Source organism: Rana temporaria, chromosome 5 (genome assembly GCF_905171775.1).
Source record: "Rana temporaria chromosome 5, aRanTem1.1, whole genome shotgun sequence".
Lineage (NCBI taxonomy): Eukaryota > Metazoa > Chordata > Amphibia > Anura > Ranidae > Rana > Rana temporaria.
The window spans coordinates 334,147,209-334,173,717 of record NC_053493.1 but is presented as its reverse complement, the minus strand read 5'-3'; the positions used below and the strand labels follow the sequence as shown (position 1 = coordinate 334,173,717).

At 42.6% G+C, this 26,509-nt stretch overlaps 1 protein-coding gene across 1 annotated transcript in view; it reads left to right on the top strand.

The window, feature by feature from the left end:
* Nucleotides 1-14,604, top strand: part of CPA6 (carboxypeptidase A6) — a 151,105-nt gene extending 136,501 nt beyond the window's left edge. Inside the window, exons 8-11 of the mRNA XM_040354368.1 lie at nucleotides 1,437-1,524; nucleotides 2,988-3,190; nucleotides 9,340-9,424; nucleotides 13,691-14,604. Of these exons, the coding sequence (XP_040210302.1) occupies nucleotides 1,437-1,524; nucleotides 2,988-3,190; nucleotides 9,340-9,424; nucleotides 13,691-13,878 (564 nt within the window). The 3' untranslated portion in view covers nucleotides 13,879-14,604. The remainder of the gene's footprint in view (nucleotides 1-1,436; nucleotides 1,525-2,987; nucleotides 3,191-9,339; nucleotides 9,425-13,690) is intronic.
* The last annotated feature ends 11,905 nt before the right edge of the window (nucleotides 14,605-26,509 follow it).

The window sequence follows — 26,509 nt, the reverse complement described above, 5'->3', positions numbered from 1 at the left end:
GGGCCACTCAGTGTGTGCTCTATGCAGAACACACAAGGGATCGCGTCACTGATCTCTGCTTCATCACAGCTCACCATTTTAGTCCCCTCTTTAAAACAGGCCAAGTGGTGAAGGCACCCCAGATGATGATCTACTTGTGGGGATAAAAACAGCACCACTAAACGTTATACGTGACTGTTCATGAGTTACCGCTTACAAGATATTGATGGGAATTCCTTTTGTGACCTTTACAACACAGTAGTTTCTTTACCCTTCTCCACGGGGAGTGTCCATGGTCGGGGCCTGGGGGTTGGGGGGGGGGGGGGGCTTTGCCTTTAGCACAGTGTGATCCCTTCTGGGGTGCTGAGGGTGAGGGGACCCCTGTAGCTCTGGGGTCCGGGCCAGGCCTTCTCGGGAACATAGCCTCACATCAGTGGATGCCCCCGCTCATTCCTCTTGAATTGTTTATTAGTCTGTTGCAGTTCTCAGGGGTGTTACATCCTTATCGGATTATATGGTTACCTCTTTTTGCTCGATTTGTTTTATAGACTTGACAGGGAATGATCCCACAGGTATGATGTTTTACCTAACGTGTGTATACTATCTGTAAGTGAATATTACACTCAATATACAATAAAAATCTATTGAAAGTAAAAACAGCACCACGTAGCCCTGTCCTGCATCCGTTCCATCCACCAGAAGATTGACTCAGTGTGCCAAGAAGCCATGGAGCATCCCTGTTCATGCTCATGGACCATGTGTCTGTGGTCGTGTATATTGCTGTTGAAAGCATGGTCCAGTGACACAGACAAATTACATTCCACATTCTGCTGGAGGGTAGACATGGCCTTCTGCACAAAATAATGGGGCTGGGGTACCTGCCATTGGGATATAGCATAGGCCATACACTTGCATAAGGTGGCTGATTTTGAGACCTGGAATGGGAACAGCTGAAAAGAACGTCATTTTGCGAAGTTGGCATTAGGATTCTGGGGTTTGGGTGATTTGGGGAAATTTTTCTCTCAACTCCAGCAATTATGAATAAGAACGGAGTGTAAGTTTGGGAGAATTTTTCAGGGGTTTGAGTTTTCACTTGATCCTCCTCAGCATAGCTATGTGACCCTATTTCCTGCCTAACATGACGTATCCCAAGCTTCTGATACCCTTTATGAGACTTCCCTACCTGTCACTGGAGGCTGCAGGTGTTGTGGTGGATGAAGCAGTAGACTTCTGTGGAGGAAGAAGGGGATATGGAAAGTAAGGAATGAGTAGGAGAAGGTAGAGTGGTAATGTGGGCCTTTTGCTACTGACTTTCCTAATTGGGGTGCTGCTCCCGCCAAGCTCTGTGGCGCAGAGCACCGTGTTTCCTCACTCAAGTGGTACCCAAATGGCTTGCTCTGGCTTGGCTCTGCTGATCACTAAATATTTTACCGCAATTTATTTTTATATTTTGCTAGGATCGTTTCTGGAGAAAGACAAGATCAAAAATGAGATTCAATTGCTATGGAGTTGATGCAAACAGAAATTGGAAAATCAGATTTTGTGGTAAGAGTGAAAGTTATAACATTTTGTTATTATTATTTTTAAAAATGTTATTATTAATATTTGAAAATTAAAACAGCTGCAGAATAGGAAAATCAAAATGTTATGGCTGAATTAATCAATGCATTTGGTGGTTCTACAATCATTTCTTTCCCTGACTTCATGTTGTAAAGTGCTGCAAAAACTGTTGGCGCTATATAAATTCTGTATAATAATAATAATAATATCCAAATTAAAGTTCTAGTTGCCAACATCTTAACCACTTCAGCCCTGGAAGATTTGTCTGCTCAATGTCCAGGCCATTTTTTCTGCTATATGGCACTGCGTCGCTTTAACTGACAATTGCATGGTCGTGCGACCTTGTATCCAAACAAAATTGTCGTCCTTTTTTTCCCACAAATAGAGCTTTCTTTTGGTGGTATTTTATCACTCCCCGTGGAGAAGGGTAAAGAAACTACTGTGTTGTAAAGGTCACAAAAGGAATTCCCATCAATATCTTGTAAGCGGTAACTCATGAACAGTCACGTATAACGTTTAGTGGTGCTGTTTTTATCCCCACAAGTAGATCATCATCTGGGGTGCCTTCACCACTTGGCCTGTTTTAAAGAGGGGACTAAAATGGTGAGCTGTGATGAAGCAGAGATCAGTGACGCGATCCCTTGTGTGTTCTGCATAGAGCACACACTGAGTGGCCCAATAAATGGATCACAAAACAAAAAACACTGCATCTTCTCCCATATTTAGCCCAAAGATCCTGGCCATTCCCCTCATGCCACGACCGTTTTCATGACGAGAAAAATGCAATTTTTTAAATTGGTCATTAAAAATCGATCGTGTGTAGGCTCCAGAGCATTTTTCTCAACGTGAAAAATGACCTTTAAAACTTTACAATCTGCTCTATTTTTTCTCGTACTTTTTCACGTCGTTTTTCACGTCGTCGTTTTTCACGTCGTGAAAAACGGTCGTGTGTACGCTTTAACGAGGGGAAAAAAAACGTGCATGCTCAGAAGCAAGTTATGAGACGGGAGCACTCGTTCTGGTAAAACTAGCATTTGTAATGGAGATATCACATTCGTCATGCTATAACAGACTGAAAAGCACGAAGACTGAAAAGCACTAATCGTCTCTCACCAAACTTTTACTAACACGCGGTAACACGAAATCAGCAAAAACAGCCCAAAGTGTGGCACCATCTGCATGGAACTTCCCCTTTATAGTGCTGTCGTACGTGTTGTACGTCACCGCGCTTTGCTCGAGCATTTTTTTTCACGATCGTGTGTATGCAAGGCAGGCTTGACAAGAATCACGTTGAGAAAAACTTTGTTTTTTCCATGACATGAAAAATGGTCGTGTGTACGCGGATTTTGTGTAGCAAAATGATTGTATTTTGTCCTTATTCAGAAGTCTGTTATACTTATTCATATATGCATTGCAGTAAATAGAGCGTTTCTTCTTTGATATCATAGAGGAAGGGGCATCTCTGAATCCATGTGACAACACTTACTGTGGACCATATGCAGAGTCCGAACCAGAAGTTAAAGCAGTCGCTCAATTTATTCATAAAAGGAGAAAATTTATCAAAATCTACATGACATTTCATGCCTATGCCCAAATGGTACTCTATCCTTATTCCTACCAGTATGATGCCATCCCAAATTTCAAGTGTGTGGTAAGTTACTGTGACAACAAGCCCATGGTTTGGATTATCAGACTGTATGTAATGAAATTGCTTAAATGATCACTAAAGGAATTTTTTTTTTTAGCTAAATAGCTTCCTTTACCTTACTGCAGTACTGGTTTCATGTCCTCATTGTTAGTTTTTGCTTTGAAGTAGCTGTAATTCTGCTGTGATCTCCACACTTCCTGCTTGTCTGGCTCCTTATGAAAAAACTCATGGGAGCTTCTCGCGGTGGTCTAAGCTGTGTGTCTAAAACTCCTCAGAACCAATCAGATTCATTTTAAAAACAAAACACTGCCCTGGATTTGTTTGTTTTTGTTCTGTGGGTCTCTTTACTTCACATAAACATGAAACCAGTTTAAAACCGAAAGTGAAACTAGAGGCACATTATATGATAGAATTTAATCTATTTTTAATCACTTTTAAAAGGAATCAGTTAACTTTTATGTCTCTATACCCTGTAAACAGTAATTTCAGCAAAAAAAAATGTTTTCCTTTAGTGACCCTTTAATAGGATAAACTAGGATTCATGCAAATCTAAAAATCATGAAACAATATTCCTACGCTTGGGTGCTGAGTCTAGGGATGTGTGGTGTAGTCAACCCTTTTTATAAAGCAGCTTGCTATGGGGGAACCCAAGCCAAGTCACACCTCCCTGTGTCCATTTAGACAGGGTTTGGCCCAGCCCCCTCTCTCTTCTGATTGGCTAACTGACTTTGACAACAGTAGGAGCCAGTAGCGCTGCTGCTGTGTCTCAGCCAATCAGGAGGAGAGTCCCAGGTGGCCATTGATAGAGAGAGATGGGGCTCAGGTAAGAATTAGGGAGGCTGCTGCACACAGAAGGATTTTTATTGTAATGCATAAAATGCATTAAGATAAAAAAACACCTTCTGTCTATATACAACCACTTAAAATGGCTGATGTTGTAACTGATATTATTTGTTGATGAAGTATTTTAAATATACTTATCTAATTGGGTGGGGTCTGCTTCACAGATGTTAGCTTGATCTCTAATAATATTGAGCCCATAAACAAGAATGTAAACTGGATCAATATGGCATTGTAGAGTATAGGGTATAAAAAATAATCACCTCCCTTTAAAATAATAAAATTGTGTTGATTTGCAGCCTGAAATGAAGACCAGCACAGTTTTTGTTTTATCCAGCTGTATTTACTAAGTGCAGCTTATAACATCCAAGTATAAGATATAATACCATGTCAGAAAAAAAAAAAAAAAAAACAGTATCACTGAGTTGGAAAAGTGATCACCCCCTTGTGTCAGTATTTTGTTGAACTACCTTTTGCTTTAATTACAGCAACCACCCCAAGTTATAACTTGCCTTTGCAGTGAGGTGCATATGAAAGGGCAATGCACATAACAGACAAAAAATTCTAGGCACACTTCCCATCCAGCCTAAAAAAAAAAAAAAAAAAAAAAAAAAATGTACCCTGTCTAACAGTTCACATTAAAAACAGAAGTTTTTGTTGCACACATTTGCAAATATTTGTGGAAGCCACAGTGCCTACATCACAGTGCTCCTTGGCATGGACATCCCATGATGCCTTGTGCTGTGGAGGTCTTACACACAGTTTGTGCTAGCGCAGGGATGGACTGGCCATTGGGACTACAGGGAGTTTCCCGGTGGGCCAATGGCTCAGTGGGCTGGCTTCAGTGTCAAAGTGGGCCAGTCTGGATGAAGTCCAGGGCCAAAATTTTGTCCCAGTCCAGCCCTGTGCTAGCGTGCTATATGTTGGCACGTCAAAATGGTTTCCACAGATGGTGTACATCCTACCTAGGGTGACAATACTGCCTGTTTAGGGAGATGCTGAAGGAGCTTTGCCACCCTAGGAGAGGAATTCTGGGAACTGGCAGAATTACTAGGTAAAATGCAAATCGAATAAATTAAACAGCACAAAATGACACTGCTGAAACAAGAGGGAGGCAAGCTCATACTTTATGACTTTTTATTTTTAGGTTTTGGTATACCGTAGGTAACAAAATATAAAAAATAGGATCGTGATACCACACAATGCGGCGTTCTTTCTGCTCCACCTCTCCACGATGTCCACCAAATCATACAAGAAGTCACTCCTGCGACACTTGTTGAATGCCGCTAAGGCGTGTATACCCCTCTTTTGGAAACAGGCCCCCCCGACCATTGCGTGCTGGCTGAGAAAGGTGGAGGAAATAAAGGCGATGGAGGACTTGGTCCTCACCGCGCAACATAAACGGGAGACGTACTCGGAGACCTGGAACATATGGAATGTCTTTATCTTTTCTGATGAAGGGACTGCCCTTCTACGATAGGAGCCTGGGTGGCGGTTGTCTGCCCCGAGCTGGAGCGGGTACGACCACCCGCTCTGTCACCCACCCCCCCCCTTCTTGTCTCTTTTCTCTATCCCCCCCCTTTTTGTGTGATAACTACCCTTTTTACTCGTTGTTAGTCTTTTTTCATTTCCCTGACTCCTACTGCTGGTAGTGAGGTTTCTTAAGGAAAATTGGAAAATAAGGGGAGGGGTCCTGTGCCCATAGATGCCCACTCCGTGAGGGAAACTCTAGGTAACGGGTTAGCACACCCTCTGAGATGTTTTTATTATGTTCCTGCTAAGATGTATAGTGCGGACCAGGTTCTGGAGATGTAATTCATGGAGTGTCTGTAATCTGAGCATTGATGTCATGTTGGATGTAATGACAGGACTCCTTCCCTTGGTGTATGTTTAATAAAAAATTCATATTTGAAAAAAAAAAAAAATAGGATCGTGCCTCTTCAAAATCCCAGTACAATTATGCCAGCACATCATCATAGACATCTGGTGCTCTGTCTGCTTATTTTGCATTCATTGGTTACTAAAAGCCAGAAGATAATTGCCAGAATATTATTGCTTGCAGCACCTTTCTACACTCACTGCTTGGCTAAAAGGAAACCTGCACTGAGTGCAGTACAGTTACTGTCCTTGTTGACTTCCTTCTGAAAATGTTAGTTTTCTAGCTGCATGCTGAGACAATGGCTTTAGTATTTTCTGAGTTACAAACCTCCAGTGCTTTGTTTTATGTTTTATTGAGGGGAAAAAACTTGGATAGGAGTTGGGGTGTTATGGAGTGTTAACTTTTCAGCAAAAAGGAATCTTCAGGGACACAACTATTTACAGTCCACATATATACTTCTCCTCTGCCTCCTGCACAACTTCATGATTGCAGCACTAAAACTCCCAAGACCAGCTGGCACTGTTGGATGATCTGACAAAAAGGCTCAGTCAGATACTGTGGGTAGCGAAGCCCATTACAGGCAGGGACCGCGGACCCCTTGTTTGTGTAGCAAGGTGGTAGTGCCAGCTGTGCTCCTGAGGCTACTGATCTTAGCACCACCTCTTAAGGCACTGTCAGCACACCTGGCTGCCCCATCCTCCAGCCCCCAGTCCTCTCAGGCATGCCTCTCAGTTCTATCCAAATGTAACACTCACCAGCCCACCTGGCTGTCTTCATCCTGGGAGATTTGCCGGCAGTGTTCTCTGGTTGTTCTCCTGCTGTCCTTATCCGTGCCTCCAGTCAGGACACCTCTGTGTGTCGTGAAAAGGGTTCCTTCCACATCCGAGCACAGGACCGAGGTCACCCCCACTCCCCAAACTAGAGGGCTACCCTCAAGGGCCACCAACAGTGTAATGATGTCCATACACCCTACGAAAAATCATCCAAACGAACTTTCGAAAAACGAACGTTCGGCCGTGAGCGCAAACGACAGCGCCATCATGTAATGACCGATAAATCGTTCAGTGGACATAAAAAAAAAATGTGTTTTTTTTTTTTTACATATACCTAGTGCAGAAAGTTCGGACAGGAAACACATTAACCTTCCGATTTATCGTTCGTTCGGAAGAAAATTTCCAAACTTGTCCTTTGTTTTTTTCGGCTCAAAAACGTCCCAACGATTATCGATTTTGTGCCCATTAACTGTTCGAAAAACGAACGAACTGTCTGAACTACCGATTTTCGGCCGATTTTTCGTGTAGTGTATTGGCCAGCATTACACTCCATCTCCAGCTTCCACCCAAACTCCACTGCCTCAGCTGGGCTGACCCTTAGTATTTGAGGGGGTCTGCCCCCTGCCAACCCATCTGTTGGGATTTGATCAGGGCCCTCAGAATACTCCAGACAACTCCTCCTCACCTTTTTACCTACAAATAGTTTTTATTGAGAAATCAATATAGCTGAAGAGCACCTTTAAAAAAAGAACATTTTTACAGAGAGAAATGTAAAGGTAGTCATTGCTGAAATTGTTTTAAAAAAGCTGGTTAACTGGCAATGGTCCTGATTAATTCACTGCCTTGGAACAAATTGACCACATGTGAAATCAGACTTAAAGTGGAAGTAAACCCTTCAATTTGATGGTTACAAAAACAGTTAACATTCCCGGCATGCCGGAAATGCTAGCTGTCACATTTGTTTGTGCTCTCAACCAAACTGCCAAACCATCCAATGGCTGGTTTTATAACAGGTCACATGTACAGCATCATGGCAGTTGCAGTTTAAACAGAGGTCAAGATGGCCGCTTCCTTGGCTGAAAACGATAGGAGGGTTTACTTCCACTTTAAGTTCTAATCTGCAAAATTGTACCATGCATGTGCATAGCAAAATGTTGAATTCTTTTCTGTCAGCATGACAGACCAGGAGCTAGAATTTTCCGAAGAAGAAGTTAAAGGAACACTAAAGGTACAATTTTTTTTTTTTTTTTTAAATAACATACATGTTCTACTTACCTCCACTGTGCAGATCGTTTTGCACAGAGTGACCCGGATCCGTGTCTTCTGGGGTCCCTCGGCGGCTGTCTCGGCTCCTCCTCGCAAAAGCTTTCCACGTTCATGCGAGCTCCCTCGCATGGTGGAAAGCTTTTGCGAGCGCGCTCCCGTGATACAGCAGCGGCCATAGCCGCCGACTGTATCACCCCGCCCCCCGGTGCGCCGCGTCATCCGCTGTGATTGACAGCAGCCCCAGCCAATGGCTGCGCTGCTATCAATCCGCCCAGCCTAGCCAATCAACGGCCAGGCTGGGAACCGAGCAGGATGACAAGCACGTGCCCGGGACTTTCGAACGGTGAGGTAAGTAAAACGGGGGCTCGGGGGGGGACGGTGCTGTCAGATGTTTTTTTACCTTAATGCATAGGATGCATTAAGGTAAAAAAACTTTTACCTTTACAACTCCTTTAATGATGACTGCGATCGACAAACATTGCAGGATTATTGAACCTGCTTCGTACGTGAAAGGAGCAAGTATATGCCATAGAGGGGAGCCTGCGGGGAGCCAGCTGCACTGCTGAGGGTATTTACTTCTTATTCCATACCTGACATAACTTTCAGTTAACCCTTGCAATGCGGGGTGGTTCCACTGTAAGGGTAGATTTTGTCTTATTGCTGGAGTTGGACTTTCAGGCCCTGTAAACACGAGCAGACATGTGCGATGAAAACGGTCCGCGGACCGTTTTCATCGGACATGTCTGCTGGGAGCTTTTGGTCTGATGTGTGTACACACCATCAGACCAAAATCTCCACGGACAGAGAATGCGGTGAGGTAGAAGACACGGACGTTCTCTAACACGGAAGTTGAATGCTTCCACGCAAGTGTCGAATCAATTCGACGCATGCGCGGGATTTCAGGCCGCTGGTTATACGTCATAACCAGCGGACATGTCCGATGAGTCGTAGTAACCATCGGACATGTCCGACGGACATGGTTTCAGCGGACAAGTTTCTTAGCATGCTAAGAAACTTTTGTCCGCTGGAAACCTGTCAGCTAGGCCGGAAAAATGTCCGCTAGGCCCTACACACGACCGAACATGTCCGCGGAAACTGGTCCGCCGACCAGTTTCGGTGGACATGTTCGGTCGTGTGTACGAGGCCTAAAGGAAAGCTGTCATAAAAGAAGCAGGGTGGCTGCCACCAATAATAATTTTAGGTTTATTAGTTCTTTCTTCTTCTTATCAACCCAAGCCTAGAATACATAATTTTCCATAGTGCCCATGTTACGTTTATGTCACCTGTTTAATATTAGGGAAAAGTAACCAGTACTACATTGCATGTAATTGTTGTGAATGCACATGTGCATATGTGGGGTTTGTCTTGTCAATAATTCTGTCTATTTAAAACAGGAATCAGCTGCACAAAAAGCTGTCCAGGCTATAAACTCGGCGTATGGTGTACGGTATAGACATGGTCCAGCATCATCTACTTTATGTGAGTATTGACTGTTAATAAACCATGGCCTTCTCTAAATGGAAACTGACATCACTTGGTCTATTCACTTGTTCCCAGCCCCTGGTCACGTAGGCTAATGGGCAGGAAATGGAACATTATGGCAGTATTTGGGCAATGATATCCCCACTCCTTCCTTTATACAGCTATTGAAAGCTCAGGGCTGGGCATCGTGATTGACAATGGATTTACACCTAGGAACCTTTTTTGGGTAATTTTTTATTTATTTTTTTAAAAGACTTGTCAAACGATTGGCGGGGGGTTTCAGCTATAGGTGACATATTTTTATTTTGTGAATAAGTAGGGGGAGTGGCATCTGGAGGCCCCCTTATTAAAAGGAGCTTCCAGATTCCAATAAGCCCCCCGTATACAGACCCCCACAGTCATTGGGCAAGAAACAAATGGCTTTGCCAGGGGGGTGCAATTTGCCAGCAATTTAAAACTCCCAGCCGCATGCGATTTAAAAAACAAATGTTTGAATTGTACATGTGTTGTATCACAGACACGTGATAGTTTAAGTCTTGTAGGTTTGTATTCCATATGTGCAAAGAGAGATCACAAAAATACTTAGAAGTATAACATTAAAAGTAATGACAGATACAGATAAAGATAAAATATGATAAGAATACTAAACTAAAGATGCTGTTTCCACCATGGGTCCCCCCATTATACGGCATGGCACAGGTGATCACAGACGCATGCATGATTGCAAGCTCTGAAGACAAGCTGTGTGGGTGTTTATATAGAGGTATGTCCAACCCATCCCCCTCTGGAGCAGAATGACCTCACTGACAGTTAACAATCACACATTCCTTTGGTATGAGCAAGCAGACTTTGTCCCCTTAAAGTGGAGTTCCACCCATAAATATAACATTAAATCAGTAGTTTTAAAAAAATGTCATTAGTCCTTTACGAAAAATATTTTTTTTTTTAGATGCCTTCAAAGTGTTGTTGCTAGGCAGAATAGTTAATCTTCCCACTTCCTGCACCTAGGTGCTTAATGCTTCCTAACCTACACTGCACAGACTCCTGGGAATGTAGTGGGTGTAACTTTCCAGGAGTCTGTGCACTCCCCAGTCTCAAAGAATCATGTGTCTTGGACAGCACAGGTGCTGAAACCTGATCTGACACTGCTTGTGCAGCACTGAGCATGTGCGAGATCTGCAAGGCTGAAATCCAGGAAGTCATACAGTCTGTCTTCATGATGCCCACACTTAAGATGGCCCCAGTCAATTTCTATTTTATAAAGTGTCTAAATGCTGTAACAACCTAACAAAACGGACCTTAGTTTACAGACTAACTTTACTAGAATACATTAAGCTTGTGTATTACAGGGGTATTTATATTTAAAGCGGTGGTTCACCCTCAGTAACATTATAGCATTAAATTCAGCATAGTAGCGTGAGCTACAGTATGCCTTTATTTTTATTTTTTGCCCCGTACTCACTGTTTAATCCTATAGTGAAGATTCCGACTCCCCGCGAGGAATGGGCGTTCCTATCCAGAGGGAAAATGATTGACGGCCGGCTATGGCACGTCACGCTCCCCGAAGATAGCCGGAGTAGGTCTCGGCTCTTCACGGCGCTATACGGCGCCTGCGCACAGACTATGCGCAGGCGCCGTGAAGAGCCAAGTCCTATTTCGGCTATTTCCGGAGAAGCGTGATGCGCCAGAGCTGGCCGTCAATCATCTTCCCTCTGGATAGGAACGCCCATTCCCCGCGGGGAGTCGGAATCTTCACTATAGGATTAAACAGTGAGTACGGGGCAAAAAAATAAAATAAAGGCATACTGTAGCTCGCGCTACTATGCTTAATTTAATGCTAGAAAAAAAAATAATAATTTATAGGGTGAACCCCCTCTTTGAAAAGTGAAATTGTGGCCGGAACTCCGCTTTAACCAGATTTAGAATTCCTTTTTAGATATTTGTGAGACCACTAACATGAGCCAACAATAATAAGGAAATATAAAATATACAATTTCCCCGTCAACATGTTCCCAAGGATATTGTCCACCCCTACACCCTCCCCACAACCCCACCGTGCTATTGTTTAAACCTCCTTGCCTTGTCTATTAGCCCAGAAAATAGCTATTTTTGGCTCCTATCGATTTCAATAGAGTTTGGGCTCGGCATCTGGAATCCTTCGAAGCCTGTTAGAACCAAACCCAGGGCAGTACTTAACATGCATGGTTTGAGCTGTCTGTTTGAATGGATGTATATCCATTCAGCAATAGGCAAGGCCGGGAGCACACACGCATCGGTGTCTCAAGGAGAAACCCTGAATCCAGATATAGATCATCACCAGACATTTTCTTTAAGAAATTATCCTTTAGTATCACTTTAATGGGTACATAACGGTGCCACTACATCAATTTAAAATGCCATTTAATAAATCCTTTGAACGTGAAAGAGAAAAATACTGCATGAACTTGTTGGCTATGCCACTCCCAAACCATGGGCATTAATAAGGAGATGCCCTCACCTCTTTGCAGCTATAGCAGCCTCCACCCCTCTGTAACAGCTTTGTGCAAGATTTTAGAGTGTGTCTGTGGGAATTGGTGTTTATTAAGCAAAAAGTGCATTTGCATGCTCAGGTACTGATGTTGGACGAAAAGATCTAGGTCTTAGTTGGCTTCTGAATAAAATAGCCCATCTTTCTCGCTGCTTTCTCTGGGTCCTGCCATAATTTCTTTGGCTATTGGGTGGGTACTGCTGATGTATTTACCGTACATGTTGAGAATGAGCTGGGATGTACACTGCATTGCAAATTCCAAGTGCAGGGTATATTCTAAGAGAAAATTTGCTAGGCAAGTGTGGGAAAGTCAGACTGTAACATGTGTGGGCTTTACCCGTGTAATGTAGGTGTGATGGTCAGAAGTCCCAAACTTTTGGTCAAATATAACCAATGCACTGTTTAGTAATCTACAAGTATTTAATTGTTACTTTATTTTTAAAGTAGACCAGCTGCCAAGCCTGGGTCATATGGTCAAATGATCTTGGTAAAAACTAGAAACTGGGCAGAGTTAAAGAGGAGCTTCAGCTTTACCCCCCCAAAAAATGTAAATCAGCAGCTACAAATACTTTAATTTTAACTCACCACCGTAATGCCAGGCTTTCTTCCTGGTGTGGAAAAAAACTCTTGAGGGGGGAGGGGGTGAGCAGGCAAGTCAGGACACTCTCTACTTTGCAGATAGAGAAAGGAGCTGTGTGTTAGTGGGTGTCCTGACACTCCTGCTCGCCCCCTCAAGAGGCTTTCTCCTCACCAGAAAGAAAGCCTCGCATTACGGTGGTGAGTTACAGACAGAAGAACAGGAAGTGAGGATTTCTCAGAAGAAATAAGGACATTTAAAAGCAAAATTGAAGGATGAGGTAAGTGAAGGAGGACTACACTAAGGTAAAGGAAGCTATTTAGGGGGAAAAAAAATTCCTTTACAACCCCTTTAAGGACACTTAGGCCCCGTACACACGACCAAGTTTCTCGGCAGAATTCAGCCAGAAACTCGGTAGGAGCTGAATTCTGCCGAGAAACCCGGCCGTGTGTACACTTTCGGCCAAGGAAGCCGACGAGGATCTCGGCGAGGAAATAGAGAACATGTTCTCTATTTCCTCGTTGTTCAATGGGAAATTTTGGCTCGCCGAGATCCTTGGCGGCTTTACAAGGAACTCGACGGGCAAAACGATGTGTTTTGCCCGTCGAGTTCCTCGGACGTGTGTACGGGGCCTTATATGTCCAGAGATCCAGCAATGTCCTCACCCGAGCTGATTCTTCAATCAGCATCTCAAGTAGGAGAAAAAGTCAGTGAAGCCTTGCGGCTTAGCAGCCTGTTTCCTACTGTGCATGAGCGAGCCGAACTGCGCCTTGTGAATGGTCCCGTAGTCTTCTGGAATCTGTGATGTGTCCCAGAAGACTACGGGGGAAGGAGGGGGGCCGAATTTCCCATTCAGATCGCTGTGGCACATCTGACCGGAGGTGGGAGCTGGTACTTGTCAAAACCAAGAACCCGCTCCCCCCCAAAAAGTACCAAATGTGGCAGTGGAGGGGGGTGAGGATGCAAACAAGTGGAACTTCCACCTTTAGGGTGAAGTTCCACCAAAGTAGATTGTCTCAATTAAAACCCTGTAGCGGAGATCATATGACCAGTACCTAAACATGTAGCAACATTACTAATAAAAAAAACATTTCAAGCACTTTTCCTTCCAAGATTTACATTTGATAATTCACAAATATACACATTTTTTGTGTTTCAGATTTGAGTTCTGGCAGTTCCATTGATTGGGTTTATAATAATGGTATACCATATTCTTTTGCATTTGAACTTCGAGACACTGGATATTATGGATTTGTTCTTCCACAAGGCCTCATTCGACCAACATGTATAGAGACAACGTTGGCAGTAAAAAATATCACAATGCACTTGCTGAAGAAATGCCGTTAGAATGATGTCTAAGAGCTGTACATTTTTATTGGAAATCGTAGCCTTTTTAAAGATATATAAAACAACCATATATTCCAGTTTTGTATTCGTTTATAGGACTTGTATTTTATGTATGTAATCAGTATCATGTAATCCTATGGCCCGAAGAAATCTTGTGGAGCGAAGGTCAGCAGTCTCAGCCAATCAGGGCTTTATTGCTGTTTTACAAAGTTCTGCCAGGGAACATGCTTACAGGAGAGTAATTTTTTCACTGTACACCTGTTCTTTTATTGTCCATCCACAATCTGGCATTCAGAACCAGGCTCTACTGATTAACAGCACTGCAGTCTAAAGGAAGTCCAAGACCTGGATGTATTATCCTGCAGAGGTGACCAGATCACAAGACTGGCTGAACAGACTTACAAATCCTTTTGCTGTTAAACATTTCACATATATGCAATGTAAATTTTTATTTAGCTGTTAGTTTGTAGTCCAGTTGTAATTTTTAGCTATACATAATAATGAGACCAATGTAATGTAAATAACATTATCAGTGTGTGTTCATTTTTTTAAACTCTTGTTTCTGTGTTTTTTTTTTTTTTTATTTTGTATGTGTGCTGGTCATCATATTTTCTCATTTCACAGTGAGACTCTGTGCTCCTGGTTGTGTTTTGATGATTCTTATCTCATTGAAAACCTGTAAGACAAGGTCTGTCTGATTAAAAGCAATATGTTGCCAGAAACCATTTTATCTGTGTAGACTTTTTACCATAGAGGAAGCTTTGAAATTATTTTCAGGTCTCAGGGAACCTCTGTAAAGAATTATTTTATGTACCACTTACAGTACATTAGTGTGGTTTGTAAATTGTAGATAATAACCTAAATTGGCTCTATATATTCATAAAATGAAACAAAACAATTTTGACCAGAAAGGAAAAGCAGACAGTAAAAATTGTGCTGTACCCTTACATTGGAAATTTAGTGGAGACATCAATATATGCAGGCGGAGAGGAACAAACACAGGTGGGGCATAGGCAGAGTTCTGAGGCCCAGCTTTTTTTTTTTTGTTGCCCCGCTGTACACAATAAATATGACTAGGGCTTTTTTCCTTAGAGAATAAGTGCAGGTATTCCCCCCTTGCAAGTCACCCCTTGTCTCTGCCCTCTGCCTACCTCTGAGCACAAGCACTGTCCCTTGGTCCCGCCCCCTACCCACTTCCCAGTACCACCCCTTTTAGAGAATGTAGAACCAAGTATAATTTTGTGGTGCCAAGTAAGAGCCGGTTCACACTGGAACGGCACGACTTCGGGGGCGACTCGGCAAGGCGTCCTGTAGACGACTTCAGAGGCGACTTGCAAAATGACTTCTGTATAGAAGTCAATGCAAGTCGCCCCCAAAGTTGTACAAGAACCTTTTTCTAAGTCGGAGCGACTTGCGTCGCTCCTATTGGAACGGTTTTATTGAATAGAATGGGACACGACATGTCAGGCGGCCGAGTCGCCTGACAAGTTGCCCCAGTGTGAACCGGCTCTAATTGTTAATAAGACAAGTAAAGCAGTAAAATAGATTTCCTGCAGCCAGCAACAATAGCCCCCCTGCAACAACCCCCCCCCCCAGGCAGCAACCAACCCCTGCCAACAACAATACCATAGATCCTCCAACAGCCAGCATTAATAGACCCTCCACCAGCAACAATAGACCTCCCAGCATCAGTAAATCCTCCAGCACACCCCAGCGGCCCATTAAGTGCTAGACGTGCCAAAACTGCATTCCTTCTGAAAATAAAGCCCTTAACCACTTAAGGACTGCCTAATGTGGAAGGAAGGAAGGAAGGAAGGAAGGAAAGAAGGAAGGAAAGAAGGAAAGAAGGAAGGAAAGAAGGAAAGAAGGAAGGAAAGAAGGAAAGAAGGAAGGAAGGAAAGAAGGAAGGAAAGAAGGAAAGAAGGAAAGAAGGAAAGAAGGAAAGAACTGCTGCACACCCTTAAGAGTTATTACTACGTTTTATTAAATATCAGAAAATAGAGCATAAAAGGCATTAAAAACACACAGGTAACCAATTATGGTATAGTACCCTAGAAGTGACCTGAGAATACACTCACAAAACGAGACGGCAAAAATCAGTGACAAGTTGAAAACTGGAGCTCGATCATCCAATAAGGAGATCCAAGTCCATAACTCACCCATTCACCCTCCACACAACACAAAGAGACCCCCCACCCCAAGCACATATAAAACCCCCACTGCTATCAATAATCCTAAAGATTTCCACACCATGCGGTGGTTCCCTGTAACTACAGGTGAAAGTACCACCGTCTAAGTGGGAAAAGTTGCAAAAAAGAAAAGCTCAAAAATGGGGACATGAGAAGGATCCACTATATAGTGGTAAAGTAATACTGCTCAATTGGAGATAAATGGCAAGTGATAAATCAGATGAAAGAGATATAGTCCCAGGGACCGCAGACAATTCTACTAGGCTGGAGAAAAAAAGTGGTATATATATATCTCTGCTCTTCAGATGGGTCGCCGCGTCTGGCGTAAACAGTTATTCAATTTCCATCAGATAGTAACTGATAAGGAGGCATTCAACAAAAATATATATTTGAGACACTGTAATAGTGATCATTATGTATCAGAGTTCACCTATGCTGCACTTAAGAGGACTTTGCAACAATGTAGCCACAATTAATTGACGGGTTCCCATTACTTATGGGTAGTGTCCATTCAAATATATCAAGTAGATATGTCCATCAGATATTAAAATCTTGTTGAACTGCTAGTGGCATTAGGCTTACATGAATATTGGATGTGTTGATATATACACTGTTGGTGAGTAGATAATTGATCAGCATTCCACAGAAAATAACTGGTTGAGATTGTACTCACTGTTGGGATGTTATGTGTAGCTCAGAGTCGTAGCTACCACATCAAATCTGTACTCACGTGCTGCCAGAGAGATTTGCAGCCGAGCCATCCATCCATGTGTAGCACACAGAGCCTGAAGCACTCCTCCTCAGTGCAGTAATGATAGGTGAATAATATAGTAATGTCCAGTATAGAACTGCGATTATACAGTGTCTTCAATGATGTTGGGCAAATACCAATCTCCAAAGTTGAGAATAAAGAATGTATTAGGTCTTCATGGGGTCAGTCTCTCCAATTTGAGCATGCAAGTTATGTTCAGATTGCACTGTTCATGTCTCCATGTGATACTTTTCCTTAAGTTGCTTAGTGGCTCAAGGTAACCATGTTACCGAGCTCCAAAGGAAAGAAAAGCACTGAGGTTCAAAATGTGCATCGGGGGGTCCCTGTACCCCAAGAGTTTACATGTTTCGTTCCTTTAGAACTAGGAACTTCGTCAGAACTGGGGGGCTATTGATCTTTACCTCCTATAAAAAGGGAATTCAGAGCTATCCATAATTAACCTAGATGTCAATCAGGTGTAATCAACCCATTATCTCATTTAACCATTAGGTTTACCTGGTGCTCTACATATCAATTTGTAAATATACAATTAAAAAGAAACCCATAGCCAAAAAACCTATGTTGGTGTGCGCTGTCACATACAATCTATTCCCAATAGGAAAAACGCATTCATACACACTGCATCCATGCATCCATATAGTACATGTCCAAATAATATTTTATAAATTTGAAACATATCGTATCCAAAAAGATCTATCCACATACCATCCGATTCCTATTTCACAATAATATCCAAATCGCAGAGGAAATTCTTTTCCATATTCTCTGGCAAGTGCATTTAACCACCAGGCAATACACTGCTTGGAATCTCTATGGAACCAGAAAAGGGATATGGATGGAGCACGGATAGAGAGGTGAGGGGTATATACATACCCAGTGCGACTGGAACACCCGGTCAGTTTCTATAGCTATACATATCATATCCCATAGTAGATCAATATTCCCTACAAAAGCATAGGGCGTATCACTATCAATTCTACACAATGCATATGCATGAGATATACCCTTCACATATAGTATTTATTGAAAAAGTGGATCGTGGTCGCATAAAACATGAGACATTCAACATACTCACTACATGTGTGCGCATAATACATACACTCAAGCGTCCATATAATACCGATCGAATAATCACATTTTACATCCGGCTTTCTGGCTTTTCTATGTTCCATGCTTGTCCAAAACGCATGGTCCCCAAATCTTCCGATTTTTATTTTTACGGTCAGATTTATATAGTACAAAGAGCATTTGATCGCAATGGTCACAGACAGCACCTCACCTTCAGGGTCGGTGTTCAAAGTGTAGTAAAAGACGTGTCTCTATCAGTTATGCATGAATTACAAGAAACATTGCAAAGATGAGTCGCTGTTTAACCCCTTAGGCATCATACAATCCAAAAGAAATATCCATTTAGCTTCCTTTTGTTGTAGGATTTTGTCCCAATCTCCCCTTCTATTTGATAGTTCCAGTTTGTAGATCACCATGCATTGCATTCCAGTGGCCACTGATTCATGGTGGTCCATAAAATGCATTGCTACCGGTGATGTATCATCTTTGCCTATTATGCTTGATATGTGTTGGCCTATTCTCTTCCTAAATTCCCTGATATTTTTTCCTACATAGATCTTGCCACAAGGGCAAATTATTTGGTAGACCACAAAAGTTGTAGAGCAATTGACAAAGGGTTTAACTTTATATATATATTTTTGCCTGAAGAATTTTTAAAAGAGTTAGTTTTCATAACGTATTTACATATTGAGCAATGTCCACATGGGTGCATCCCTCCAATGTGTTTAGCAAAAGATAGTGTTGTTTGGCCCTTTATGCTTCCTCGAGTGTATTCACTGTGAACTAGTGTATCACCTATAGTAGGTGCACGTTTTGCTATCATATTGGGACGGGGACCCAATATTTGTTTCAGTTTGTTGTCTAACATTAGCAAATGCCAATGTTTACCCAAAATTTGTCTTAGGTAGTCCCAGTGAGTACCATATGTAGTCACTAGGCCTACCCTCTCTCTGTCCATTTTTCCTTTTCTTTCATCATCCGGTTCTAGACCCAGGATTTTTTCACGTGTTTGTAGCTGAAGAAAGGGGAGAGGTAAGTGTAAACAAACCTTTCCCCGTTCTTCCTAGTGAGAGTGTCACTGATCGTCTGTTCCCTGTCATAGGAAACGACGATCAGTGACGTCACACGCCAAGCCACGCCCGCACACAGTAAGAATCACTCCCTTAGGTCACACTTAACCCCTTCAGTGCCCCCTACAGGTTAACCCCTCACTGCCAGTGTAATTTTCACAGTAATCAGTGCATTTTTATAGCACTGATCGCTGTAAAAATGACAACGGCCCCAAAATAGTGTCAAATGTTTCCGCCATAATGTCACAGTCACGATATAAAAAAAAAAGCCGATCAACGCCATTACTAGTAAAAAAAAAAAGATTAATAAAAATGCCATAAAACTATCCCCTATTTTGCGTTTTTGTTTTACCAAAAATATGTACAAGAATACGTATCGGCCTAAACTGAGGGAAAAAAAATCGTTTTATATATTTTTTGGGGATATTTATTATAGCAAAAAGTAAAAAATATTGCATTTTTTTCGAAATTATTTTTGTTTATAGCGCAAAAAATAAAAAACGCAGAGGTGATTAAATACCACCAAAAGAAAGCTCTCTTTGTCGGAAAAAAAGGACGTCAATTTGGTTTGGGAGCCATGTCGCACGACCGCGCATTTGTCAGTTATAGGAAAGGAAGCAAAGGAAGGCTCATCTGTAAAGATCCTTAGTCCTCATCCATGGGCTGCACAGATGTAGAAGATGCAGAGTCTGTTTTCCTCAGACTTGTCCTGTGGCCATCAGGATGTCCAGTGTGGAACGCACGGGGAACACATTTCCGGGAGGGGGGTCACACAGGAGAAGCAAGGGGCTGATGGGACTTAAGCGTGATGTTATCTAGAGGTTGTGCTCCCTTCAGGGCTTGGGTTAATAGGACTTTGCTAGCAGCTTCTGTCTCCATTCTACCCTTGATGGTGACTTGATGAAGGATCTTATCTAGGTGGGTAACATACTCTAACAACTTTTCATCCTCCTGCTGCCAAGTGTGATCAAAGAAGTAGATTAACTCCACACAGTTCTCCACCCTACCATCAACTTCTCAGAGGGTCTCTAAGAATTCATTCACAGTGCTGCCTGGTTTGTTTTGTTTCCGATTCCGGATAACACCTGAAAGTGGTGCCCTCAGGATCTTAACTATTCTATGTCTCATATATCTTATAGCATTAACTACTTCTCACTCTTCAACAGCTTGCACAGCTTGATCAATCCAGGTATCAAAGTAGTCTTCCCCCAAGGGTGTGGGGGTCTTCCCAGAAAAGAACCACAGCTTCCTGTACCCATAGTTGACTGGTGGAGAGACATTTTTCACAAGGTTCTCTGCCAATTTCCCAATGTCAGCAAAAACTGGGACAGGAGGAACCTCTGGTGATGCCATAGATGCTGAAACGGCCACTTAAGGTTCTGGTGTGGGCTGCCTGAAACTTTCTGGATTAGTTTGGTATTCTCAACTGGATCAGGCAAACTTTGACCTCATGAGTCAGCCAAAGGATAATCCCTTGTAGATTGTCAGGAATCCCTCTCTTCCACTCTAACAGTACATAAGTGCAGGGCCGCCATCAGGGGGGTACAGGTAGTACACCTGTAAGGGGCCCGGAGGTTCCCAGGGCCCCAGATGGCAAACCCCCTTTTTTTTATTTATTTTTTATAAAAAAAATATATATATTTTTTATATATTTTAATTTTATTTTTTATTAAAGGGCCAATTTTTTTTTTTTTTTTTTTTTTTATGGTTCCGGAGACCTCCAGGGCCCCGGATGACAATCCCCTTTTTTTTATAAATTTTTTTTTTTTATATATATATATTTTTATTTCTTTTATTTTTATATATATATTATTATTATGATTATTACTAAAGGGCCCAGAGGTCCCCAGGGCCCCGGATGGCAACCTCCCTTTTTTTATAATTTTTTTTTTTTAATATTATTTTATTCCTTATATATATATATATATATATATATATATATATATATATATATATATATCTATTTCTATTAAAGGGCTCAGAGGTCCCCAGGGTCCCATGTGGCAAACCCCCTTTTTTTTATAAATGTTTATTTCATTTTTTTATATATTTGTTTTTATTTATTTTTTTATTAAAGGGCCCAGAGGTTTCTTTCTTGTTTCATTATTAAAGCCTCAAGCCCCTCAAGAGCCTCTGCTCCTCTGGCAAGGTTAAGAGAATGCAAGCAAACTCAATGGAACAGAGAAAATAATTCCTGTTACCCAGTGCTAGCGTTTTCTTAAGAAACCAGACCAGTTGTCCAGCACACTGAATAACTAACAAAAAAAAACTAGGCATAAGAGGTGTAAGGCAACTGATTTGGCAGGAACAGTAGCAGTGTCACATCAGGATGCAATATTAGGCAGTAGTAAAACACAGTCTAACAATAACGAGACTGTACTGCCAATTTGCATTAATGATGGCTGTGCTAGGTCATGGCCAACTGGTTAAACATAATCAGAATTAAAACAACATAAACATTGTAGAACTATGAGGGGTGATCGGGTAGAGGGCAGGCTCTAAAGTTGCTCTTCTGCCGGCTAACATTGGGACCGTTTCCAAAGAGTGTTGGTGAGCTCCCAGAGGTGGCAATAGGCTTTTAGTGGTGAAAGAGGCCCCTTTGGTCTGGTCCCAGTGCAGCTGCAGCTCACTCGACAAGAGGAAGGAGGCTGGTGAACTCCCCAGTCTCTTAACGGCAATCCTATATGATCAATAAGGCTGGAGATGCAACTGGCTCCTTGGAAATGTCGCTCCCATCTTGGTCAGGACTCTGTGCAGGCCAGTCAAGTTCCTTCACTCCAAACTTGCTCATCCTTGTCTTTGCGCACCAGTGCACAAAGGTCCATAGTCATGTTGGAACAGGAAGGGGCCATCCCCAAACTGTTCCCACAAAGTTGGGAGCATGAAATATTCCAAAATGTATTGGTATGCTGATGCCTTAAGAGTTCCCTTCACTGGAATTAAGGGGCCAAGCCCAACACCTAAAAAACAACCCCACACCATAGTCCCCCCTCCACCAAATGATTTGGACCAGTGCACAAAGCAAAGTCCATAAAGACATAAATGAGCAAGTTTGGGGTGGAGGAACTTGACTTGGCTGCACAGAGTCCTGACCTCAACCTGATAAAACACCTTTGGAATGAATTAAAGTGGAGACTGCGAGCCAGGTCTTCTCATCCACATCAGTGCCTGACCTCACAAATGTGCTTCTAGAAGAGTGATCAAACATTCACATAGACACACTCCTAAACCTTGTGGACATCCTTCCGAGAAGAGTTGAATCTGTTAAAGCTGCAAAAAGAGGGCAAACTCAATATTGAAAGACTGGGATGCCACTAAAATTCATGTGCATATAAAGGCAGGCGTCCCAATACTTTTGGTAATATAGAGATATACAGATATACATTGTATACTTTTAATTTACTTGCCAGTGCAGAGTTCCCCTCATTGTTATTTTGTACATTGCTAAAATACCAACAGCCCACTGGCAGGTGACAAATAACGAATACTTCTCCTTTAACCACCTAAGGACCGGGCCTAGTTAAAATCTGGCTAGAAAATTACTTAGAACACCCAAACATTATATATTTTTTATAGACACCCTAGAGAATAAAATGGCGGTCATTGCAATACTTTGTCACACCGTATTTGCGCAGCCTGCAATTTTTGGGGGGAAACAAAATAAGAAAACAGTAAAGTTATTAATTTTTTATTGTGAAAGATAATGTTACGCAGAGTAAATTGATACCCAGCATGTCATGCTTCATAATTGCACCCGCTCCTGGAATGGCGACAAACTTTGACCTTTAAAAATCTCCGTAGGTGACATTTAACCACTTCAGCCCCGGACCATATTGCTGGTCAACGACCAGAGCACTTCTTGCGATTCTGCACTGTGTCAATTTAACTGACAATTGCGCGGTCGTGGGGACGTGGCTCCCAAACAAAATTGGCGTCCTTTTTTTCACACAAATAGAGCTTTCTTTTGGTGGTATTTGATCACCTTTGCGGTTTTTAGTTTTTGCACTATAAACAAAAATAGAGCGACAATTTTGAAAAAAATGAATATTTTTTACTTTTTACCATAATAAATATCCCCCAAAAATATATAAAGAAAAACATTTTTTTCCTCAGTTTAGGCCGATACGTATTCTTCTACATATTTGCGCAAAAGTTATAGCGTTTACAAAATAGGGGGTAGTTTTATGACATTTTTATTAATATTTATTTTTTACTAGTAATGGCGGCAATCAGCGATTTTTTTTTCGGTACTGCGACATTATGGTGGACACTTCGGACACTTTTGACACATTTTTTTGGACCATTGGCATTTTTATAGCGATCAGTGCAATAAAAATGCATTGATTACTATAACAATGCCACTGGCAGAGAAAGGGTTAACACTAGGGGGCGGGGAAGGGGTTAAGTATGTTCTCTGGGTGTGTTCTAACTGTAGGGGGGGTGGACTCACTAGGGGAAATGACTGCTACATTGTATGAACAGACGGTCAGGCATTTCTCCCCTGACAGGACCGGGAGCTGTGTGTTTGTAACGAGCGATCGCGGGTGCCCGGCGGTGATCGCGACAGCCGGGCACGAGCGCGAGAGTCAGGAGCGTGCGCACCCCTATTGGCTACCGGGAGAGATGACGTAGATCTACGTGATCTCGCCCAGCAGAGTTGACCTGCCGCCGTAAAACTGCGGCAGCTGGTCGGCAAGCAGTTGAAAGTGTCTACAGATTACCAGTTTTGAGACACAGAGGAGGTCTTTTGCTCAAATTATTCGGGCCATCATTCCCTCACTCGGCTCAACGCCTCTGAGGGGAAAGGATCAGATCTTCTCCGCTGCTACCTGGTAAGCAGCAGAGATGACCAGAACGCAGCGAGAGGGGGGTGGGAACCTCTCCCGCCATCGATAAAAGTGATCTTGCAGTGAATCCGGCACGAAGACCACATTTATCTTCAAGAGGACCACCCGCCATTTCAGAAAATAGTGGGGTTATGGCAGCTATTTGCTGCCATAACCCCCGGTACAGTTGAACCTCGGATTACGAGCATAATCCGTTCCAGGAGTATGCTCATAATCCAAAATACTTGCATATCAAAGCGAGTTTTCCCATTGAAGTCAATGGAAACGAAAATAATATGTTCCGCATTTACTTCAATGGGATGCAATACCGAATGCGGCCAGAGGTGGGGGGCCAGAGAGCGCCGAAAACGTCCGAAAAGGCCCAGGGACACTTTAGCTCCTTTCCTGCACCCCCGTACCTCAGGCCAAATGAGGTACTGCAGGCCAATGTTCGGCTTTTCACAGCTCCTGCGCCCTCGTACCTCAGGCCAAATGAGGTACTGCAGGCCTATTTTCGGCTCTGCTCAGCTTCTGCGCCCCATACCTCAGGCCAAATGAGGTACTGCAGGCTTATTTAGCTTGAATTCTGCTTGTCTTGCGAGTCAACACTCAAACCGAGTCAGAATTTAAAAAAAAAGTTGCTCGCAAATCAAAACGTTTTCAAACCAAGTTACTATTCTGCATCAAAGTACCGACGTACAGCTACGGCGGTTTGCGGGAATTGCTTAAAGGAGTTGTAAATAAAAAAAAGTTTTGCTGAAATTACTGTTTACAGGGTATAGAGACATAAAAGTTAACTGATTCCTTTTAAGAATAGATAAAAATCAATCATATAATGTACCTGTAGTTTCTAGTTTCGTTTTTGCATGTTGTTTCCTGCCTCTGCTGTACAGAGCCACAGAGCCAATACAGGGCAGTGATGGTTTGGAAAACAAAACTGATTGGTGCTGAGGGGTTTTAGACACACAGTTATCACACCGCCTTGATTAGTGACCACAGAGAGAAAGCTCACAGTACTGTGGTTATCAGGAAACAGACAACCAGGAAGTGTGGAGATCAGAGAAGAATTACAGCAACTTCAGAGCAAAAACGAACAATGAGGACATGAAAACAGCACTGCATTAAGGTAAAGGAAGCTATTAAGATAAAAAAAAATCCTTTACAAACCCCTTAAGGCTCTGTTTCCACTATTGCAATGTGTCATGGAACTTTGTACATGTAAAGTCACATGACAAGTCACAGCCCATTGATTTCAATAGAACCCATTCTAAGTTGCAGCGGCTTTGATGCAGAGAGTGTAAAGTCGGATCAGAGTCGCACTCCAAAATCGCACTCTAAAACGCACAACTTTGGAGTCGCACTAGTGGAAGCGGAGTCTTAATGAATTAATGAATTGACCTTAATGATTCATCAAATTTGTTTACGGTATTTACCCCACATTCAATATTTGACTTTCTTATTATCTCATGCAATATTTCTGAAAATCTAGTCACATGGCCTTTATATAAGATGTCCTTTAGACCCCTTTCACACTGAGGGGCGCTTTTAACTCCCGCTAGCGTCTGAGAAAGGGTTAAAACTGCCCGCAATGTGCAGCCGAAGCAGCGCATTGCGGGCGGTATAGCAGTGCTGTTCCATTGATTTCAATGGGCAGCAGCGGTGGAGGAGCGGTAAACACACCGCTCCTTCACCGCTCCAAAAATGCGGCTAGCACAGGGCTGTTTTAATGAGAGGGCACACCTGGGCACTGCCCAGGGGCCCCAGCTGCATGGGGGGCCCCTGCACTTTCCCCAAAGCAGCTGGTCCTTGAGCCCACGCTGCCCCAAAATTGGGGCAGCCAATATTGGGGGCCCCATGATGGCACTGAGAGTGATAGATACACATGGGAGGCAATCTGCCTCCTACCTACTTGATGTCTGTTTACCTGCACTATCATCATTGTAGGGGCCCCAGAGCATTACTTTGCCCAGGGGCCCATGATCCTATTTAGACGGCCCTGGGCTAGCAGGGCTTTTTTTTACCATCCTGCTAGCGCAACGCTCCAGTGTGAAAGCCCTCGGGCCTTTACACTGGAGACAATGGAGCAGCTGTTTTTAGGGCAGATTGCAGGCACTATTTTTAATTCTATAGCGCCTGCAATACGCCCTCAGTGTGAAAGGGGTCTTGGTGAATTGACCCCTTTCTCTTACATGCTCAAATAAAATAAAAAATCTTAAATTCAATAATTTTGCTAATTGTATTTACATGTTTACCTCAGATATACCGTATACAGTACAGTACATACCTAATAAACTTCATGTTTACCTTTTTCAAGATTCAAGATTCCTGCTAATGAAGAGTTAAACCCACTTGCTGAATACTAACTTCTGTCTTAGCAGTAGCTCTTTTCCAGGATTGCCAGGCAATATCCTGAAAGATTTATGCCCAGACTTCTACAGTGGTAGTGTTCTCACTGTCACAATGGCACCTCGAAACACACTCTGTAAACATTACAAAAGGTCCTATTCATCAAGTTGCAATATGTGATATTTTATTGTAAACATAAATCAATCAATATTATTTTTAACCAGCAAGTGGAGCTCTTGGTTCCTTTTTACACACTCACACTAACATGTTAGCATCTTACAGCTTCTTGTAAAAAGCTCAATGTTTACAAAGGTCAATATCTCAAGCTGCAGTTTACCAGTTTACACCAAACTTGAAATT